Here is a 23,571-nt window from a genome sequence, read left to right on the forward strand (position 1 = left end):
CCTTTGGGAGCACTCGGGCTCCCGAAGACGGGCCGCTCCATACTACGCATGCACGAGCTCCCTCTATGACGCACTCGCGCGTGCGTAGTATGGAGCGGCCTGTCTTCGGAAGCCCGAGTGCTCCCGAAGACCTCCGAAGTCCCTGCGGCGGGGGAGCCAGCGCAGCACCGAGGGCACCGGGAGAGTAGAGGGAAGGCTCATTAGGACCGAGCCTTCCCTTTCCTTAGGTGAGTATCTGACTTTTTGATTTTTAAAGTGGTACCCACTGGCTTTAAGCAGAATTACGTGCGTAGACTTTTACAGCATGATAAGCAGAACAGAAATTAATACATTGCATGCAATGCATTACGGTGGGTAAGGCTTTATGCAGGCAATTCTGCTTGAAGAGAACCTGCACTGAGTAAAATTATTTAAAATAAACACATGAGGTAACTTCAAATGAACATTACATAGTTACCTTACCATCAGTTTCTCTCAGAAACTCACCATTTTCTTCTGACAGTGATCCCTTCCAGTTCTGACAACATTTTGTCAGAACTGAAATATATCAGTTGCTGTCGGTTATATATCAGTTGCTGTCAGTTACAGCTGAGAGGAGAACTGATGTGTCCATGTTTCCCTATGGCTCAAGTGGGCGATGTTACAGTTTAACTGTGTGCTGACCAGAAAGCTGTTATGGTGTAATGGCCATTTTCAAAATGGAGGACAGAGAATTCCATTGATCACAGTGGACGAACAGGACGCAGGAGAGGAAAAAGACACTGAGGAGTAGACTACATGGGAGGTAAGTATGACTTGTGTATGCTTATTTTGACTTTTAATTTTCAGTTCAGGTTTTCTTTAAAGGGAACCTACGGTAAACTGAGAAGGATATGGATTTTTCCATTTAAAATAATACCAGTTGCCTGACTCTCCTGCTGATCCTGTGTCTCTAATGCTTTTAGCTACAGCCCCTGAACAAGCATGCAGATCAGGTGCTCTGACTGAAGTCAGACTGGATTAGCTGAATGCTTGTTTCAGGTCTGTGATTCAGCCACTACTACAGCCAAAGACATCAGCAGGACTCCCAGGCAACTGGTATTGTTTAAAAGGAAACATCCATATCCCTCTCAGTTTAGGATCCCTTTAAGGCAGTTCATTGCACACTCCCCTATAACTGTAACCAGATGCCAAATTATTCACTAGCTGTACATATTAAAAGGAGTCTACAGTATATGTGAGAGGGAATTGGAGGCTGCCACCTTTACCCTTTGTAAAGGGGTTGGCTGTGCACATAAAACAAAGTAGTTGGCCTGAATTTATTTTTTCTGTTAATTGTGATATACATCTTAGAAGTGAACATAGTGGATTGTGTGTTTTCAGCAAAAGTGAGGTTTCTACGTAAAGTCCAGGTTCACATTAATATCACTTATAATCGCATTGCGCCATATTAGTTAGCACGCAGGCCATAAACACCAGTTTCTAGTTTCCTAGTTTCCTTCCATATCCCAAAAACATAAAGGTAGGTTAATTATTCCCCTCCCACATCTTTGTAGACTATGGTAGATAGTTAGGGAGGTATACAAAGTTTCCTTCCTACTACTGCAACTGATTATGGGCAGAACCAAACAATAATGTCAGTAGCACAAAGGAAAGTCAAGGACAGGTGGACACCGCTAATTTTGTTCCGGGGCCGGAGCTTCCACAGAGGCAAAGGGGGCAATTGCCCCTGGGCCCAGAGTCTGTGGGGGCCCAGCAAGGCCCCCCCCCCCCCCCCACCAGCTATGTGGGTACTCTGTGTAGGAAAAGGAGTTGAATAATGGGAACACCAAAAATGGAACATATGATGGACACCTAATGTAATTGGGTGGGAGGATTGGATCAGGCCTGGCAGCTGCCTCAGGGACCCTGGGGGTGATTTGGTTGGAAGGGGGCATCAGGGGGGCCCCCAAGTGACTTTTGCTCTAGGGCCCTACTGTAGCTAGAACTGGCCCTGTTTTGTTCTTATATACTTATTATTTCTGAACTCATCCCTTGACCATCAGTCTCTAGTTTAAATGACCTTCATTTGCCTCGTATGGCTTCTTCTTCCTTTGTTTCCTTGTTTCTACCCAGGCCTGTTTCTTGGGCCGTGCGGGGCGTGCCGCCGCCCGGGGCGCTGTTGGGAGGGGGGCGCTGTAATGGAGGGGGGAGCCGGAGCCGCGGGGAGGGCAGCCCGACCTCTCCCTTCCTCTCCTGTCCCGGGCCGCCCTCCTGCTCCCCCCTCAGATGCAGAGTAATGCGCAGGGAGCGCTGTATACAACATACCTCCCTGCATTCCAAGCGCTGCTCTCTCGCCGCCGGTCTCTTCCGCGATCCAGGGGAGGGGCTGGCAGCGGCGATAAAATGACCCAGAGGCATGTCATTGTGCACTCGACATGCCTCTAGGTCCTATCAGGATTATAATATGCCACCTCGGGTTCTCTTTCAAGCAAATCTGAAGCCAAAATAAACGTATTAGATAATTAATCGTATGTGTAGCACAGCTAAGAAATAGAAGATTAGTAGCAAAGAAAAAAGTCTCATGTTGTTTTCCAGTACAGGAAGAGTTAAAACACTTAAGTTGTTATCTATGCAAAAAGAGCTTCTCTGAGCTACTCAACCACTTGGTTGAACATAGTCCTGTTTTCTAAATAGCTTAAAGAGACCCTGTATCAAAAAAAAGTCCCCTGGGCAGTACTTACCTCGGGAGGGGGAAGCCTCAGGGTCCCAATGAGGCTTCCCCCATTCCTGTCCGCAATGCTCGCTCGACAAGCCTGACAAGGCTTGATATATTTACCTTCCCTGGCTCCAGTGGGTGGCGCTGTTGCCGCTCTCAGCATGGAAATAGACGGAAATAGCCGATCTCTGTCAGGTACCGTCTACTACGCAGGCTCAGGAGAATTGCGCCTGCGCAGTAGAGCGGACCGTCAGCGATCGGCTATTTCTGCCTATCTCCGAGCGGAGAGCCGATATTGCGCCTGTGTTGGAGCTGGGAAGGTAAATATTTATTATTGATTTATAAAGTGCCACCATATTCCGTGGTGCTGTACAATGTAAGAAACAAACAGGAGGTGCATAATAATATAGACAATGGTGTACACCAAAATACAAGATACATAATTAGTGACAAAATACAAAAATGTATACAAAATACAGAATACAAAATATAGACTTGGTAATGACAGTGATAAAAGTAACATGATGAATAAAATGTATAATGATTTCCAAGACACAAAAGGGGGAGAGAGCCCTGCCCTTGCGAGCTTACAATCTAAAGGGAATGGGGGGGGGGGGGGGAACAAGAGGAGAGGTAGTATACGATAAAATATATAGAGGATTTGTGTTTTAGGATACCTAGTAGGAGTGCAATTTGGTCTCAGGACAAAGGGAAGTGGCCTAAGGTAGCGCATATGCTTGTCAGAACAAATTCGTTTTTAAAGAGCGTTTAAAGGTAACAAAGGTTGGCGAGTGATGGATGTGTTGTGGGAGGGCATTCCAGAGGAGGGGTGAAGCGCGTGCAAAATCTTGTAAACGTGAATGTGAGGAGGTGATGCTAGAGGAGGACAACAAAAGATCATGTGCAGATCTGAGATTGTGATTGGGTTTGTAACTGGAAATTAGTGATGATATGTATCGGGTAGAGAGATTGTGGAGAGCTTTGTAGGTTAGGGTTAGGAGTTTGAACTGGATCCTCTGGTTAATTGGCAGCCAGTGAAGAGCTTGACAGAGAGGGTCAGCAGAGGAAAATAGAGAAGAAAGCTGAATAAGACGAGCAGCTGAGTTCAGTACCGACTGGAGCGGGGCCAGTCTGTTAGAAGGTAGTCCACAAAGTAGTATGTTGCAGTAGTCCAGACGAGAAATTATAAGGGCATGTATTAACATTTTCATTGTGTCTTGAGTGATTGAGTGAGAAAAGGACGGATGCGAGATATGTTTTTGAGTTGGAGATGGCAGGAGCTGGTTATCTATATGTTTAAAATCGTGTGTGTGTGTGTGTGTGTGTGTGTGTGTGTGTGTGTGTGTGTGTGTGTGTGTGTGTGTGTGTGTGTGTGTGTGTGTGTGTGTGTGTGTGTGTGTGTGTGTGTGTGTGTGTGTGTGTGTGTGTGTGTGTGTGTGTGTGTGTGTGTGTGTGTGTGTGTGTGTGTGTGTGTGTGCCGCGATCACGCGAAAACGCCTTGACCGATTCGAACGAAACTTGGTATACAGATCCCTTACTACCTGGGATGATATGTTCTGGGGGTCTCGCGTCCCCCCTGTACACGTGGGCGGATCTACAAAAAGCCAATCAGATTTCACCCATTCAAGTCAATGGAAAAAATGTAAAAGGCTGCCATTCTCACAGTAATCAAGCCAGAGTCCCCACACTTGGCACAGTTGGTCACTTGGTGACCAAGGTTACAAATCCAGGAAAAGTGGGCGGAGCACAAAACAGCCAATCAAATTTCAGCCATTCATTTTAAATGGGAAAATGTAAACTGCAGCCATTCTTAGACTGTTAATCGCAGGGTTCTCAAACTTGCCACAGTTGGTCACTGGGTGAATGTGATTAAGATTCTAGAAAGTGGGTGGAGCCTACAACAGCCAATCAAAATTCACCTATTGATTTTCAAGGGGAATATTTAAACTGCTGCCATTCTTACACTGTTAATGGTAGAGACTTCAAACTTGCTACAGTCGGTCGTTGGGTGACTGGGGTCCAAATTCACAAAAGGGGTGGGGCCACAAACAGCCAATCAGATTTCCTTGGTGGATAAATTGCTTCCATTCACACATTTTTGATGCCAGGAACCCAAAAGCTCACAAACTTGGTCATTGAGTGACTTTGTGTCCAGGTTACAAAAAGTGGGTGGAGCCAAAAACTAATTTTACTAGGAAAATATAAACTAGCCATTCTTACACCGTTAATGGCAGTGTTCTCAAACTTTGCACAGTTGGTCACTGGGTGAATGAGATTAAGAATTTGGAAGGTAGGTGGAGCCTACAACAGCCAATAAAAATTCACCTTTCGATTTTCAAAGGGAATATTTAAGCTGCTACCATTCTTATACTGTTAATAGCAGATGCCTCAAACCTGGTACAGTTTGTCACTGGGTGATTAGGGTTCAAATTCAGAAAGGGGGAGGAGCCACAAACAGCCAATCATATTTGTTTATTTTTCAATGGGAATATACAAAGTATTGATACCAAGGACCCCAAAGCTGATAAACTTGATAATTGAGTGACTGTATGTCAAGGTTAGAACAAGTGTGAGGCGCCAACAACTTAATTTTTTACATGGCAGGGTTCCCAAACTTGACACAATTGGCCACTGGGTGACTGGGATTAATATTCAGAAATGTGGGTGGAGCCTAAAAACAGCCAATCAAAATTCACCTATTGATTTTCAAGGGGGAACATTTACATTGCTACCATTCTTACGCTGTTAATGGCAGAGGTCTCAAACCTGATACAGTCAGTTATTGGGTGACTGGGGTCCAAATTCACTAAAGTGGGTGGAGCCACAAACAGCCAATCAGATTTTTTAGATTGATTTCAGCCATTCTGTTATTGGCAGGGTTCTCAAACTTGACACAGTTGGTCACTGGGTGACTGGGACTAATATTCAGGTAAGTGGGTGGAGCCTACAGCAGCCAATCAAAATTCACCTTTTGATTTCCAAGGGGAATATTTACATTGCTGCCATTCATACACTCTTAATAGCAGAGGCCTCAAATCTGGTACAGTCAGTCACTGGGAGACTGGGGTTTAAATTCTGAAAAGGGAGTGGGCCAAAAACAGCCAATCAGATTTGTTTAATTTCAATGGTAAAATGCAACTTATTGATGCCAAAGACCCCACAGCTCATAAACTTGGTCATTGAGTGACTGTATGTCAAGGTTAGAAATAGTGGGCAGAGCCAAAAACAACTAACTTTTTACATGGGAAAATATAAATTGCAGCTATTCTTACACTGTTAAAGGCAGGGTTCTCAAACTTGACACAGTTGGTCACTGGGGAACTAGGATTAATATTCGGAAAAGTAGGTGGAGCCTACCAGAACCAATCAAAATTCACCTATTGATTTTCAAGGGGAATATTGAAACTGCTGTCATTCTTACACTGTTAATGGCAGAGTCCTCAAACCTGCTACAGTCGGTCATCAAGTCACTGGGGTTCAAATTCACTAAAGGGGTGGAGCCACAAACAGCCAATCAGATTTGCTTTTTTTTGGATAAACTGCTTCCATTCACACAATTTTGATGCCAGGAACCCAAAAGCTCAAAAAATTGGTCATTGAGTAGTGACTGTGTGTCAAGGTTACAAAAAGTGGGTGGAGTCAAAAACAGATTTTTCTGGGAAATTGTAAACTGCAGCCCTTCTTCACTGTTAATGGCAAGGTTCTCAAACTTTGCACACTTGGTTACTGGGTGACTGGGATTAATATTCAGAAAAATGGGTGGAGCCTAAAAAAGCCAATCAAAATCACCTGTTGATTTTCAAGGGGAATATTAAAATTGCTGCCATTCTTGCACTGTTAATGGCACAAGCCTCAAACCTGGTACAGTTAGTCAATGGGGTTCAAATTCAGAAAAGGGGACAGAGCCACAAACAGTTTAGTTTCTTGGGAAATTCAAAATTATTGATGCCAAGGACCCTAAAGCTCACAAACTTGGTCATTGAGTGACTGTATGTCCAGGTTACAAAAAAAAGTCGGAGCCAAAACCAAATTTCACTGGGAAAATGTAGACTGCAGGCCTTCTTACACTGTTAATGGCAGGGTTCCCAAACTTTGCCCAGATGGTCACTGGGTGACTGAGATTAATATTCAGGGGAAGTGGGTGGAGCCTATAATAGCCGATCAAAATTCACCTGTTGATTTTCAAGGGGAATATTTATATTGCTGCCATTTTTATAATGGTAATAGCAGATGCCTCAAACCTGCTACAGTTGGTCATTGGGTGACTGGGGTTCAAATGCTGGAGAGGGGCAGAGCCACAAACAGCCAATCTGATTTGTTTAATTTCTATGGGAATATACAAATTATTGATGCTAAAAACCCAAAGCTCACAAACTTGGTCATTGAGTGTTTGTGCGTTAGGGTTAGAAGAAGTGGGCAGAATCAACACAAGTCAAACACATACCCGGGCAACGCCGGGTCATGAGTGGGTGGAGACAAATACAAATTTCCCTGGGAAAATGTAAACTGCAGACATTCTTACACTGTTAATGGGAGGGTTCTTAAACTTTGCACAGTTGGTCACTCAGTGAATGGGATTAATATCCAGAAAAGTGGGTGGAGCCTACAAAAGTGTATAAAGCTTCACCTATCGCTTTTCAAGGGAATATGTAATTGCTACCATTCTTGCACTGTTAATGGCACAGGCCTCAAACCTGTTACAGTTGGTCTTTGGGTGACTGGGGTTCAAATTCAGAAAAGGAGGTGGAGCCACAAACAACCCATCAGATTTTTTAATTTCAATGCAAATTGATGCCAAAGACTACAAAGCTCACAAACGTCGTCATTGAGTAATTGTGTGTTAGGGTTATAAAAAGTGGGTGGAGCTGACACCAGCCAAATACATACCCGGGCAACGCCGGGCAATCAGCTAGTGGAGGAATAAAAGAGAGAGATGAGTTGAATATTACCCCCAAGCACCGTGCTTTGGGAACTGAAGTTATGGGAGTGTTATTAACATTTATTGTTACTTCAGGCAGAGAGGTGGCCAGAGACGGTGGAAGAATTATTAGTTCTGTTTTACTCATATTAAGTTTTAAGAAGCGAGTGGACATGAAGGAGGTTATAGCAGAGAAGCAGTCAGGAGGAGGAGGGAGTTAAAGGACTCCGAGCAGTGCAGAAACTATGGAAAGATGCATATCATTTTAAAGCTCTCTTTCTCCTCTTTCCAATAATATATAAACCATCACACTACGCCTTTTAGTTTTCACTATTTTCGCGATTGAAATTGCCGCAGCTGCGATTTCGATCGCAAAAATAGAGAAAACTAAAAGGCGTAGGGTGGCGATTTATGTTTCGGCAGAAAGAGGAGAAAGAGAGCTTTAAAATGATATCCATCTTTCCATAGTTACATTGTATTACACAGGGCGACTTTTTCCTAAAGTCAGCAGCTCCATTCTGCTGAATGGAGCTGCTGACTTTAGGAAAAAGTCGCTCTGTGTAATACAATGTAACTATGGAAAGATGGATATCATTTTAAAGCTCTCATTCTCCTCTTTCTGACGAAACATAAATCGCCGCCCTCGCCATTTAGTTTTCTCTATTTTCGTGATCAAAATCGCAGCCATGGCAATTTCAATCGCGAAAATAGCAAAAACTAAAAGGCGTAGGGTGACGGTTTATATATCATTGGAAAGAAGAGAAAGAGAGCTTTAAAATGATATGCATCTTTCCATAGTTTCTGCACTGCTCGGAGTCCCTTTAAGGTCTGGGGCCGAGAGGTACAGCTGTGTATCGTCTGCATATAGGTGGCCCAAATGAGTTGATTAAGTCACCAAAACCGTACATGTAGATGGAAAAGAGGAGGGGACCACGGACAGAGCCTTGAGGAACCCCGACAGACAAAGCATGAGGAGAAGAGATCTGATCTGAGTAGGAGACTGTGAAGGACCTTCCAGAGAGGTAGGAAGATAACCATGTGAGAGCGAGGCCCTTTATTCCTACATTTGAAAGTATTTGTAAGAGTAAGGTGCGGTAGACAGTATCAAATGCTGATGACAGGTCAAGAAGGATGAGTATGGAAAATTGACCTTTGGATTTAGCTGTAAGAAGGTCATTGGCTACTTTGGTAAGGGCCGTTTCCGTGGAGTGGTTAGAGCGAAAGCCAGACTGGAACTGATCAAGTAGGGAGTTAGCAGATCAATAATGGCTTAATTCTGCATGTATATGGCGTTCAAGTAGTTTGGATGCACATGGGAGAAGTGACACTGGGCGGTAGTTGGCGAGTGTGGTAGGATCTAGAGATGGCCCCTTGGCCTGGAGCGGACGTAGGCCTGCGTCACGCGCTGAGATGTGCCTCTCTGCCCTCCTCTGCCCTCCCGCCAGATCGGAGCACGGTGCCCGGAACTATGGCGTATACCTTCTATGACTGGACTCCCGCTCGGTCGGGGTAACATAAGTCGGAGGCCCTGAGTTTGACACTCCCGCAGATACACATCAATGGTATTGCGGTTAGCTGGGCAGGCGAAAAACAGTCTATGCGAATACTGCATTTCGTATCACCGGAGGAGGTGGTAACTATGAGAAAGAGTGCATACGGCATCTATATCCACAAAGTTTATGTTTATATCCATCTATGGTGAAGCACTACATGCATGGAATCCTTGATGTTGTGATATATGGCTTGGCTGGAATATTGAACTGTCTTGTCAGCATAGGCCTACAACTTTACACTACAGCAATTTGGCTAGGTGCACCAGCCCCATATGGTCTGAAAAGACTCTTGGAAGAATACAGTGTCTCACTACAGTCTCTCTAGAACGATTTTTTGGATGTGGAACTCTGTTTCATGCAATTGAATCTTGGAAGCAGGACCTGCTGTGGGATTTGTTCACTTATACCTTTGTGGACTGTGTTTTCTTATTTTTTGCCATTTTTTCTATGGGTGACGCTGACGACCCATGCAATTTAGTAACCTTATGTGATTGTCTGTATGCAGGGCATAGTGTTGTGATTGCGGGGGGGCATAGGGGGGCTTTGGGGGGGCACATTTTTTATTGCTGTTGACCACTGTGATGTTAGCGCGGGGGGTGATGCGGACACGTTTGACAAGGCAATTAGCATATTAGATGCTTTAATCTTTTGGCATTGTAGGTGTCCGTGCCTGCCTCCCCCCACGTGCAGGAATGACATGATTAACTGGTTATATTCTGGTCTGTGTACGGTCCCCTGAGACCTTCTGTTTGAGACATTGTGGGGTAACACCCAGTTTAATGAGAAATTGTGCATAAGAATGGTGTGCTATATACATAACCTTTTTCACAGACCCAACTACGATTAATCAGGGTTGAAAAAACTTTTTGATCTATATTAAATATCAGGTGGTTGAACGGCATATACTGGTAGTGTGTTTGTTTGTTATTCCTGTTTTTTGACCAGTGCATGTACCCACTTGTTTTGCACACATTAACATGTACACTTTTGGTGTAGTAGGTTTTTGCAGTAGTTCTGCGCCTGCGCAGTCCGCTCCGGCCCATGTGGCGGTTATTGACAGCGCCGCTCGCGCAGGTGCAGTAAAGGCTGGTACTCAAAGAGCCTATGTGGGATCTCTGGAGGTGGAAGAAATATATGGTAGCATCCTGATGTGGATCACATAGCGCTACTGCGTGACTGATACATATTGCATGTGGTGATAAGGATACGCCTTTGCAGTAGCTGCATTGTGACAAGTGAAGAACAAAAGAGCTACCACTTTGGGGCACCTCTTGTAAAAAGACTGCTATTGAGGTAAATATTTACATCCCCGCTGTTCGGAGGGGCACAACGAGACCGCCGTGGGACACAGGAGGACGGGGAAGTCTCCATAGGATCCGTAGGCTTCCCCCACCCGAGATGAGGTGAGTACCCCCCCAATTTTTTTTAGTTACAGGTTTTCTTTAAACAGCCTAGAAACAGTGAGAGACAGCTTGAAATAAGGAATAAGGTTTTGCTGCAGGAAATCTCAATGTCATTAGCTTTGCTCTCAGAGCTTAAAATATAGAGTGTGGTTTCTAAATTGCAAATATTACAGAATGATGCAATGTTATCAAAAAAAGCTATAGGTACAGGAAGTTATAATAATCCAAACATTTATATAGCGCTTTTCTCCTGTCGGACTCAAAGCGCTCAAGAGCTGCAGCCACTAAGGATGCGCTCAAGGGGCCGCCCTGCAGTGTTCGGAATTCTTGCCCAAGGACTTCTTAATGAATAAGTACTGAACCTAGTCAGGATTTGAAACCTGGTCTCCCATGTCGAAGGCAAAGCCCTTAACCTGCACACTATCCAGCCACCCCTAGGATGCCTCCCCAAATAGGTTACAGGCATTTGTTTATATAAAGTAGAGTAACCAAGCAGCTCAGGGTGACCCAAACCACTAGGAATGTATAGGGGATAAAAGAGACCGAAAAGCCCTCCTACTAATAAGCAATGCTAGGTGAAATTTGCCTTCTTAAAACAGAAGGAAATTTGCAATAATTCAGTTATAAGTGAACATTGGTGGTTACCCACAATGCTCCACTACTGAATATGCAAATTATCCCTTTTTGCCCTTGTAAGCAGAACCGCTGGTGTATAGCAAGCCTATAGCTTTAAATATTACACAGCCATATCAACCCCACATGTAGACAGCCTGTTTCGGGCTTGTGGCCCTCATCAGTACATGGCAGGGATTGATATGGCTGTATGGGATAGGGCTTGGACCAGTACAACAGAGTAACCAAGCAGCTCAGGGTGATCCAAACCACTAGGAATGTATAGGGGGATAAAGTAAAAACTGATACTCCACCTTCTTATTCCATCCAAAGATGTAAAATCAATTGTCACTAGTTTTCCACCATAAATACATATAGCATCATTTTACAGATGTATTAAAAAAGTATGCATTTTATCTCATTTCATAGGAAGGAAGCATCGAGGAGAGTATTATACCAAAGGAGTTCTATGTTGTTAAGAACAAAGGTGTTTTGGGACTGGAGTATTATGAAGAGTGAGTATACACCGGGATTCGTGGATGAAATATTAATGTAGAAATCGAGCAGTCCTCTTCAAGAGGTGTTAGCGCAGTGTTTATCAGACTCACTGGCTTCATGCTTGTTCTATGTACTCAAGCCACAAGATTGGCATGCTCAGGGTTGGCTTTACCATAAGGCACTGTAGGCACGTACCTTCAGGCGCCTGATGATGGAAAGGCGGCTCACTCCCCTCCCCAAGTGCCTCCCTCCCACCTTACCTATGCAGAGTCCTAAATATGAAGTGTGAATGAGAGGTCACTCACCTGGGCCTCGGCATTCCACTGACCAGATCTCCCTTCAGTTGGGGGCACCTCTAGCTACTAAATACGGAGGATATCTCTGACTAACTAATACTTGGGGGCACCTCTAGCTACTTAATACTGAGGATTGTTCTAACTACCTAATACTTGGGGGCACCTCTAACTACTTAATACTGAGGATTGCTCTGGCTACCTAGTGCTAAGGGACACCTGTAGCTACTTATGATGGACAAGGGAGGTAAGGAAGAAGTGACAGCTCGGCCACTTGTGGTGCGGTTCGGGTGTTTGTAGTTTAAAGAGAACCCGAGGTGGTAATTACTAATACTATTGGGGCACAGAGGCTGGTTGCGCACACTAAGACCAGCCTCTGTTGCCCCATCGTGTGCCTCCATGTCCCCCCTGCTCGCCGCTATAGACCCCGCAGTGCTGGCGACACGCAGCGTGTCGCCAGCACAATGTTTACCTTAGCGATGTCTGTCAGCGCCGCTCCCCCGCCTCCTCCGCATCGGCGCACCCGCCCGTGTCCCTTCCCTCCCGCTGATAGGAGGGAAGTGACGCGGGCGGGTAGTGGCGATGCGGAGGAGGCGGGGGAGCGGCGCTGACTGACAGCGCTAAGGTAAACATTGTGCTGGCGACACGCTGCATGTCGCCAGCACTGCGGGGTCTATAGCGGCGAGCAGGGGGGACATGGAGGCACATGATGGGGCAACAGAGGCTGGTCTTAGTGTGCGCAACCAGCCTCTGTGCCCCAATAGTATTAGTAATTCCCACCTCGGGTTCTCTTTAATGGAGGGAAAAGTCTAGGGTGCCAGGACATCTGTGCCTTTGGCCTCCTGGGCATGTTATCTGCTGTTTGCTGCTACCCCTGGGGGTACTTGGGATAGTTTTAGGGGGTACTTGAATTAGTGTTAGTCAATCTATTACAGTAAATTATGGGATAAAGAAAATGGTAAATCATAACCAAATATGGCTGAGTATGTAGTTTTAGTTAATTAAAAACAAAGCAATGTTTAAGATGCATTTATAGAAAAATATGGAGTACTCCTTACAACATTATACATGTCAAGGGGTACCTGAGATGATTTGGCTCACACTAGCAACACCGAAGGAGCTGTCCTGCTATTCCACCTCCCTGATTTCCTTCAGGGCTCATATGGCCATTAGACTTGCATACACCCACTGTCCTGACTGCCTAAAGATTTTTATTTTATGTTGGGGTAGCCTGTGCAGACAATACATTATTGGACTGTGCTGTGTAGGTTATAAGCCATCCAAATTTTTTCAGTATTAAATGTATTTCCTTTTATTTTGGTACCAGTAAATACACAACCCTACTTGAAGATGATGAGAAGAGGCTGCGACTGTTTCCATCTATGTAAGTTTATTCCATACTGGACTTACTCTTGCGTAATAGTGATTTATGCAATATGTCATCCCCCGTATGCCATTATTTTCTGTCTATATAGGAAGCCTAGCGGGAGGGCAGAGGTTATCCAGCTGATGAAGGTGATGGACAGTATGTTAAAGGAAGCTGGTGCGGATGAGAAAGAAACCACACTAGAAGGTCCAACTCAGGTAACAGGACAGCACATGGAATCTCTCTTTAGGCCAGTGGCGGTGCTACACTGGGGCTTACCCAGGCTGTCAGCCCCCCAAAAGCCCCCCAGGCAGGGTTGCCAAGCAGCAGGTGGGGTGGAAGCGGAGAGAGAAGAGGGAGCAATGGGCACAGCGGTGGGGAAGAGGGGACACTTCCTCTCTTCCCAGTGCGGGAGAGAGAGAGATCTGTGCGCCGCTACTCTGGTCTAGTCTAGACCAGAGTAGTGGCGCACAGATCTCTGCCCCGCACTGGGAAGAGAGGAAGTGTTCTGCTGTCGCTGCCAGCTGCTCATATCTGGAGGGGGGAGCGAGAGAGGGGGAGCCCTAAGGTGAGGGAGTGGGGGGGGGGGGAGACCTCCCCCCTTCCCCACTGCTGTGTCCATCGCTCCCTCTTCTCTCCGCTGCCACCCCACCTGGGGACATCTATACACCTGGCTATACTGGGCCCTGGCGACACAGTAAGTCCTGGTTTCATATACTGGGGACACCTATAGACCTGGCTACATATACAGCTATACACCTGGCTACATATACAGGTGGCTACATATACAGCTATACACCTGGCTACATATACTGAGGACACCTATACACCTGACTACCTATATTGGGGACACCTATAGACCTGGCTACCTATACTGGGGACAACTTTACACCTGACTACATATACTGGGGACAGCTATATGCCTGACTACATATACTGGGGACAGCTATATGCCTGGCTACCTATACTGGGGATAGTTATACACCTGGCTACATATACTGGGGACACCTATACGCCTGGCTACATATACTGGGGACACCTATACGCCTGGCTACATATACTTGGGACACCTATACGCCTGGCTACATATACTGAGGACACCTATACGCCTGGCTACGTATACTTGGGACACCTATACACCTGGCTACATATACTTGGGACACCTATAAGCCTGGCTACATATATTGGGGACACCTATAGGCCTGGCTACATATACTGGGGACACCTATACTGCTGGCTACATATACTGGAGACACCTATACTGCTGGCTACATATACTGGGGACAACTATACACCTGGCTACCTATACTGGGGACACTGGCTGTCTGTCATTATGTGCATTTACTGGTGAAAGGCTGTCTCTCATTACGTGCATTTACTGGGGAAACGCTGTCTGTCATTATGTGCATTTACTGGGGAAACGCTGTCTGTCATTATGTGCATTTACTGGTAAAACGCTGTCTCTCATTGCATGCATTTACTGGTGAATCGCTGTCTCTTATGTGCATTTAGTGGTGAAACACTGTCTCTCATTACGTGCATTTACTGGGGAAACGCTGTCTGTCATTACATGAATTTACTTCATATTTTTTTTATGTAACTACAATAGCTGGTATAACTACATTACAGTTAACCCCGCCCACATGATGTCATGACCACGCCCATTTTTTCACTGCGGCGCAAATTTCCCCATGAGCCCCACCTGCCAGCCATTGTGCCCCTTTTGAACCCCCCCAAAAATCTGAAGCTGGAGCCGCCGCTGCTTTAGGCTTGCTCAGGTTACTGTTGCCAAATGTTACTGGGTCCAGTAAAGACTTATGTCAACTGATGAAATTAAAATGAAACTTTGAACTTTTTTTAAGTGTCTTATCTTTGTATGTATCAATTTAGATACACAATCTGTTGGAACTGCTGAAGACTGAGCAGAACATCTACAATATTGTGTTTCATGAACTAATTCGTCAGGTCAGTGTGGAGTGCATAGAGCGAGGAGAGCTGCTTGCCAAGCTCAGGTTAGTAGTAGCATATTAAAGCAAAATGAATTAGATTTACACCCAGTTCATCCTCTAAGTGTCACAACGGGCTATTACACAGAAAAGTCTTGTATCTGTGACTTGTCTCCTTTTCAGCAATGTCTCAGCCTCAGATTTTGTGTCACTATAATAGGAACTAATAGCCTCACACCTATAGACGCTTACTAGTAAAAAGACAAAGACAAACACTTATATACTTTTCTCCTGGCGGACTCAAAGCACCAGAGCAGCAGCCACTAGGACGCACTCTATAGGCAGTAGCAGTGTTAGAGAGACTTGCCTAAGGTCTCCTACTGAATAGGTGCTGGCTTACTGAACAGGCAGAGCCGAGATTCAAACCCTGGTCTCCTGTGTCAGAGGCAGAGCCCTTAACCATTACACTATCCAGCCAGTATAGGTGCCCATACACGTACAATCAAATAGTTTGATTTTCCTGTTTATTTGACCAAAACAATGCAATAGAGGGGGAATTGAAAGGAATATTTTTTTTTTCGATCGATACAAAACGATCAATTATTCATGTTTTTCGATAAAAGTCTGATGTGTTGGAAAAATCAGGTTGATTGCTTTAAAAATTGAATAGTGTAGGGTAGGTTTGATACATTAATCTAATTGATCAAAATCTTAGGGAGATTGAATCGTCTATGGCAACTTTAACCACTTAAGCCTATGTGGACGAATATGTTCGTCCAGATAGGCTGTGCACCTTCCAGTGCTCTCGCGCACGCGCCCGCCGTTAGTCCCCCAATCAGTGAATGGGAATATACTTCCCATTCACCGATCTAATTCCCCCGCAGAAAAACCGACGGTCTCTCATCAGAGACCGCATTATTTTTGAAAAAAGAAAAGTTCCCATCTTCATTCTAGTTCCTGGAAGCGTCATTGTACGCTTCCCGGACTTTTTTGACTGTGGCCATCTTGTGGCCAAATAGTAAACTACACCCACATATATTTTTTAATAAATAAATACAATAAATTACATTAAAAAATTAGCTGTTTTCTTCCCCACACCAAAAATTACCCAAATACATTTTTTATAACAAAAAAATAAAAAAAATTACAATTAAAGGAATACTATCGCTACCCAAGTGTTCTAAAATGACAGTGTGCAAATAATGCCTAAGTAGCTGTGTAAACATTTTCCTACTTTTCATGTTAAATATCAGAGGCAAAAACTGTAATTTATTGAGGGTAGGATTTAGCTATATTGGGACAAATCAATTGCAGAAGGGGTGTCTGCTTCAATGCACAGCCAGAGTTGCATATCAGACTACAGAAAGCAAATATCAAACATATCAAACTCTGAAAGCAAAAACAGTATGAAAAAGCTGTGACAATTAGTTACATTTCCTCTGCTGTCTTCAGACACTTCAGTCAGAAACACAGGACACAGGAGCTGCAGCTGTTGGGAGCTCTCTTCTCTGTCACACACAGAGCTACACATAGGGCCTGATTCACAAAGCGGTGCAAACTTTTTCACGGACTTTTGTGCGCGCAATTTGTCGGCAAATTGCGCGTGCAAAAGTCAGCGATCGCGCGAATCGCGGCAAATTGCGCGCGCAAATGTCCACGAAAAAGTTTGCACCGCTTTGTGAATCAGGCCCATAGAGTTAACTGATCAAGTGTGAGGGGAATTTCCCCTCTCCTCATGGCTCAGTCAGCCCTCAGTTTTGGCGTCAGTAAACTTTGAAAGTATTTTGCTAACAGTAAACAAAGAAGTTGCTACTAAAATGTATACACCAGTACTTAGCAGCACTTCCCAAACAATTCCTGTGTCAATTGAAAAAAATATGTGAATCGATAGTATTCCTTTAAGGAAAAAAAAAACATAAATAGTTACCTAAGGGTCTGAACTTTTTAAAAATATGCATGTCAAAGGACTATATTAATATACATTTTTAAATTATGGGCTTGTAAATAGTGATGAACGAAAAAAAAATGCACCTTTATTTCCAAATAAAATATCGGCGCCATACTTTGTGATAGGGACATAATTTAAATGGTGTTATAAGCGGGACAGATAGGCATATAAAATACATGGGTTTTAATTATGGTAACATGTATTCATTTCAAGCTATGATGGCCAAAAACTGAGAAATAATGATTTTTTTCCATTTCTTTCGTAATATTCCTGTTAAAAAGGATTTAGAATAAATTAATTCTTAGCAAAATGTATCACCTAAAGAAAGCCTAATTGGTGGTGGAAAAAGCAAGATATAGATCAATTCATTGTGATGAGTAGTGATAAAGTTATTGGCAAATGAATGGGAGGTGAAAGATGTTCAGATGCAAAAAAATGTCAACCCTGTGGGCTTAAGTGGAGCAAACCTGAAGCAAAAAAACCCTTATGATATCATGAATTGTATGTGTAGTATGGATACTGAATAAAACATTAGCAGCAAAGAAAAGAGTCTCATCTTTGTATTTTCTATATAGCTAGATAGCTTTTTTTTCTAACATTGCATCATACTGTTACAGTTCCAGTGTTAAAACCACACTCTGTCTTTTAAGCTATAAAACATAACATAATGATCCTTTGAACTTTCCTACAATAAAACCTTATCTTAAGTTGCCTCTCACTGTTTCTCTGCTGTTTAAGTGCTTCAGAAAACAGGATGGTATTTAACCAAGTTGGTCGAATAGCTCAGAGAAGCTCTTTTACATAGATAACAACTGAATTTTTTTTAGCTCTTCCTGTACTGGGAACAATATGAAACTCTTTTCTATGCTACTAATGTTATTTCTTAGCTGTATTACACATACAATTCATTATCTCTTCAGGTTCTCTTTAAGATAGACTCTGTACCTGTGACAAGTCCCTGGTACAGAGGAGTTATAGACACATGTTGGAGCTAGGAAGTCTCACCCATGATACACTTGCACTTTGCCAGACAATAGGTTTACTAGTAGGTCATCTCTTGCATAGTTATACCAGGGGTGTCATGCTCCAATACAAAGTGGGCTGAAATTGTACACTAGTGACCTAGTCGCGGGCCAATCTTGGTGTCTATTGGGCACCATCCTCCCTTATAAAGTTCCCAGGTGGCCCCCTCTCTCCCCTATACAGTTCCCTGGAGTTAAGTGCTTTGCCCCTCCCTCCCCCATATGGCTTCCCTGGTGATCTAGGGCTTCATCTCCAATATAGCTTCCCTGGTGGTCGATAGTGGACCAAACATAATGCAAAGTGGGGAAACCCCTTGAGGGCCAAATTTAATGGCTCTGAGGTTTGGCCCGCGGGACGGAGTTTGACATGTATGAGTTATACTAAGCTCCCTACACACGTTGACCGGGGCTGAGAATCGCCTAAAAATTGTGTCACAACGATGGTAAAAGACAGTAGACTGATCTATCTTGGCAGATCGGTTCGGATGATAATCAGTGTTAATTGTTTGTACTGCACAATGGCAAATGATTGGTCCATTCAAAATATGCAATATGCATACGTTTGGGTGCCAATATTCCAGTTTCTGATAAAGATCTGATCGGAAGACAAACAAGCCATTGTTGAATTCAAATGTGTGCTGATGTAGTTCGCTCGTCATTAACCTCGTAGAAATGCTTGTTTTCCGATTACTGCAATCTACTGTGCATACAGAGCTTGACAGTCCTCTGTCTACTTAGAGATAGGACCCATATTGCTCCATTACTAGCTCAGATACTACTGTCAGTGTTCCAGTAACCAATAAAGGCCCTTGGCCACTTATGAGACTACTTGCTACTTATCTGTGATGGAAATGTTCACATACAGTACCATAGCCAGTAACAGTGACACCATGGGTGTTCACACGTTGGGCAAAATGGGGCGGACGTCCCCCCCTCTGGCCTCTGGTCACCAACTGCTATCCTCCCCCCGGCTGCCCCCCGCTACCTAGCAACAGCAGCAGTCCAGCGTCAGACCTCCGATCAGCCGGCGACCAGTGAGTGCGGGCACTAGGACCTCACGTTGGGCAAAATGGGGTGGACGCCCCCCCTGGCCGCCAGCTGCCCCCTCCCCCGGCTCCCCCCCCCCCCCCGCGCTGCCTAGCGACAGCAGCAGCCCAGCATCAGACCTCCAATCAGCCGGCGACTAGTGAGTGCGGACACTAGGACCTCGCAGACACCACACTGATATGGGGAAGTGACATCACTTCCGCATATGCAGCGTGGTGTTCACGGAGTTCCATACACCTGCTCTCACTGGTTGCCCTGTAACTACCCAAACTGGCGGGCACCTGTCACTACCTAAACGGGGGGCTCCTGTCACTACCTAAACTGGGGGAACCTGTCACTACCTAAACTGGAGGTAGCCTGTCACTACCTAAACTGGGGGCTCCTGTCACTACCTAAACTGGGGGGCACCTGTGTCGGAGGCACTCTCAATCTAATTCCTACTATAGTCCTAGTCTAATGTCCCACCATTGCTAAGTTCAAGTAAATTTTCCTCCACCTGTGACCACACCCACATCCTGGTCTATGGCCACGCACTACTACCCTAATTTTTGATTACAGCACGCGCAAGTTTCTCCCCTGTATTTCGGCGCGGCTACTCGTGCCACATGGCTTCCTCCCCCCCCCCCCCCCCTGGAAAATTTTCTGCCGATGCCCAGACACTGCAGAGATTTTGTAGCTGCAATATCACCACAACATGTTTGTAGACCAGAGTTTGACCAGAGATGTGATGCAGTTACTATATATTTGAGCCCTTTTAATGAAGGGGAAAACAGGATGTTCACCTGAAAAATGCTTTTACACACTTACATATTTAGAAAAGTCACACCCAGCTGAATAGCAGGTAATATTTCACCGATGTCCCACCCTAAGGCCCCCCTAGTGGTGCCTAACCCTAAGACCACCCCTGGGGGTGCTTAACCCTAAGACTCCCCCCCCCCTGGTAGTGCCTAACCCTAAGACCCCCCTGGTGGTGCCTGACCCTATGAGCCCCCCTGGTGGTTCCTAACACTAAACCCCCCCCCCTTAGTGCCTAATCCTAAAATCCTCCCCCCCCCACTGTGGTGCATAACCTTAAGACTCTCCCTGGTGGGGCCTAACCCTAAACCCCCCCCCCAAACATCACTTCCCTCTCTACCACAAAGCCACAAGGGTTCGGCAAACAAGGTACATTTCGAAGGCGGACGATTATTAATGATTTGAAATATCGGCGCCCGATAAAATCCTGGTTGTCGGGGATTTCAGAAATGCAAATAGCAGAATTGCATATCAGGAGCTCTGCACCTTTTCTGCAAGCCCCAGTGCCCGGGATTCTATCAGGCGCGGATATTTCAAATCATTACTGCTAATCAGGCACCTCCAAGCCTCCAAGTGACAAAATTTACCTTGTTCGCCGCATATCGTGGTTTTCCCGATTTTTCCTGCTTTGCATATTCAGCACTTTTAATAACCCACTAAGGGTCCGTTCAGATAATATCAATCCCTATAGGAAATAGTGGAGAACAATTGTTTTATACAGCATTCATGTCACTGTGGTCGGAGGTTGCCACTGCTGCAGAAAGTAATGTCACTGTAAGTGGCTGCAACAAAAGTCAATGGGCCGTGATCTGCTAATTATCAGATAATGGCCACAGCTACAACTAATGGTTGTGAGCGATGAACTGTTTGAGTTTAGGGTAATTACAGTAAAGTTATACCACAGTTCTGAGGCCTGATCACTACCAAACAATAGCTGTTCCCACTTTTGTAAAAATGGATTTATGAAACTGGCAATCAGGTTTTTCAATGACAAGAAAAATAAATTGGCGATCTTTTTTCCAGATACCCACTTCTTTATAAATATGTTTCTTTGCAATTATAGCCGTGAGCACATTTGCCATTTTTAACAAACACACAGACTCTAAACTTGATTTATAGCTTTTAAAGACAAATACCAAAAAAAAAAATTGAAGCCAAAGGAAAGCAGATGCTCAGAGCAACTATGAGATGCCAAGTTTCATTTAACAGCTGAAACCTGTTACCTCTCTTGGCAGCTGTCCACTTTTACTCCTTTTCACACCTGTCTTGATCACTGAACTCTTCTGTAGCGGTGGCATGTCACTCGATCTAACAAAGAAATCACTTGTAGCTACCGAACCTCTCTTGTGCCTCTAGAGCCATGGTGATAAGAAAAATATACCGCTAACCACTAGATGTAATATCTATTTATTGAAATGTACAATTTACTTCTCAACTCACTGCTCAACTAAATCTACATAACCGCTGCTGACCATATGGTTGTCATTATAATAGTAGGTGTAGGAGTCAGATTAAATTATCTCTCCCCACAATTTACAGTCTGCTGATCACCTGACCTGTATGAAAGTTGTCATGATGGAAGCGTGTAGAAACTTAAAATACCCCAAGATAAGGATTCTACTGTGCAAAGACTACGGCTTGGTTCCACTAGAACCAAATCGCCAATGGCCAGCGGGAGCGGACAGTGTAGTGTCCGCTTGGATGGTCCTTTGTGGTTTCGGTTGCAGATGTGTTTTCATAGACTTCTATGGGAAATGTATCTGTTGTCTGGTAATTATCATGCAGTTTCCAATTTTGAATTTTACTTACCGCAACTGATCCAATGCAGAATTCCATAATAACTATAGGATCCGTCAACTGCGGTAAGATGGTCAAAAAGTCTATTTTCTGCTATAGTGAGAACAGGTCCTTACTGTATGTCAAGCAATGGCAGTGTAGCCACAATGGCCCTGAGAGGTGACTTTGCGAAGGGATGGTGTCCACGTTTTTGTTTTGTGTAATCTTGCTTGGTGTTGTGTTTACAGAAAGCGGTATGTGATGTTGCTGGAGAAGGTACCACGCCAGGTGCTGAGTCTGTACAATGACCTCCTGGCTCAGCGTGCTCTGGACCGATGTCTCACCGAAGAGATTATTCATTTCAAACATTCTATTGAAGACCTGACCAAGTAAGCTGTGAACCATGTTGCCTTCATCTGGTCTTGTCTAGAGGGGATTTCACATGTATACACACAGCAATTGCCAATCATTAGCCACCAAGGGGCCATCAGACGAGCATGTTTGTAGTCTAGGACCAGCATTTTCTATTATGTCTCTTTTCAAATATTTTTTATTTCTTGGTCTCCAACATTAGCAGTTTAAGAATATGTGTAGATTCTGGTGGAATGTGGACCTGTGTGCCACACAGCTGACAAAAGCCTCGTTTTGTACCTTCAAGGTCCTATAACCTGCAGAGTCAAGTGTTACCAGAGGGCCAAGGTGGGCAGTTTACCAAGCAGCTTAGGGGCCCCAGGTCTCTGTGTATGGTGTGTGCATTAGGTGCTTGTGACAGATCATGATGAAGATCATCAGTGCTGTATGTACCACATGGAAAGAACGTTCGAAATGTATCAACTGTTTTTTAGAAGCTTACCATATATACAGTGTTGGTTTCTACAGACTGGGTGATACATCTGCAACAAGCATGAAGCTGGAAATGTCAGAACACGTTATCTGTATACTGGTTCTGGGCTAGTGGCTTTAAATATAGACAAATATAGACAGGACAACAGCAAAGTGAGTTTCATCTTTATAAAAGAGAGTCAGCAATGTTCCCTTCTACATACTTCCCAACTTTCTGATATGAGAAAGGGGAACACTTACGCCAAGTCCATGCCACACCCTAGTAATGCCCCTTACCACACCCCTAGTAACGCCCCTTACCACACCCCTACTCACGCACACCATAAAGACTTCATAAGAAAAATATGCAGTTTGATAAATTCAAACCACATTGGTTTTCTTCTTAATTTTGACATTTAAAAATAAGAAATGTATCAATTAAAAGGATGGGAATAAAGCATAGAGTCAATTAAACACATTTTCAGTAGAATATACTGTAGATAAGGTGAAAACAGAGGAAAACAGATAAAAAAAAAGCTTTGTGAATCATGCCCAATGTATATTCATACAGACGTATTTGCTGGGATGTGAGGACTGAGTTTACTAAATCCAGAGGCTTATTATATTAGAGTTTACTTTAACGAGATTCTGCTGTACTGTATTTGTAGAGTAAATATCTGCCTCAAGTTCTTATATTGATTCACGCGTTGCCTTTATGCATCGTAGTGAGTTGGGCCAAGTGAGAGAGCACGACCTTCGTGTCAGCAGAGATGCTACGCGGGCACAAGCCGAACTGGCTAAAGCTTTGAACAGTGCAAAGAGAAATGCCAAGTAAGAAAAATGATACATTTATAATACATAATTTTCTGTATGTAAAACAACGCTCACATTTGTA

The 23,571-nt window shown here is 44.3% G+C and overlaps 1 protein-coding gene across 1 annotated transcript in view; it reads left to right on the plus strand.

The window, feature by feature from the left end:
- The window catches only part of AXDND1 (axonemal dynein light chain domain containing 1), a 108,916-nt gene that overhangs the window by 13,443 nt on the left and 71,902 nt on the right, over positions 1 to 23,571 (plus strand). Inside the window, exons 5-10 of the mRNA XM_068239732.1 lie at positions 11,593 to 11,678; positions 13,282 to 13,338; positions 13,430 to 13,538; positions 15,211 to 15,332; positions 22,103 to 22,243; positions 23,403 to 23,507. Coding sequence (XP_068095833.1) covers positions 11,593 to 11,678; positions 13,282 to 13,338; positions 13,430 to 13,538; positions 15,211 to 15,332; positions 22,103 to 22,243; positions 23,403 to 23,507 — 620 coding nt within the window. The remainder of the gene's footprint in view (positions 1 to 11,592; positions 11,679 to 13,281; positions 13,339 to 13,429; positions 13,539 to 15,210; positions 15,333 to 22,102; positions 22,244 to 23,402; positions 23,508 to 23,571) is intronic.

This window comes from Hyperolius riggenbachi, chromosome 6 (genome assembly GCF_040937935.1).
Source record: "Hyperolius riggenbachi isolate aHypRig1 chromosome 6, aHypRig1.pri, whole genome shotgun sequence".
In the NCBI taxonomy this organism is placed as follows: Eukaryota; Metazoa; Chordata; class Amphibia; order Anura; family Hyperoliidae; genus Hyperolius; species Hyperolius riggenbachi.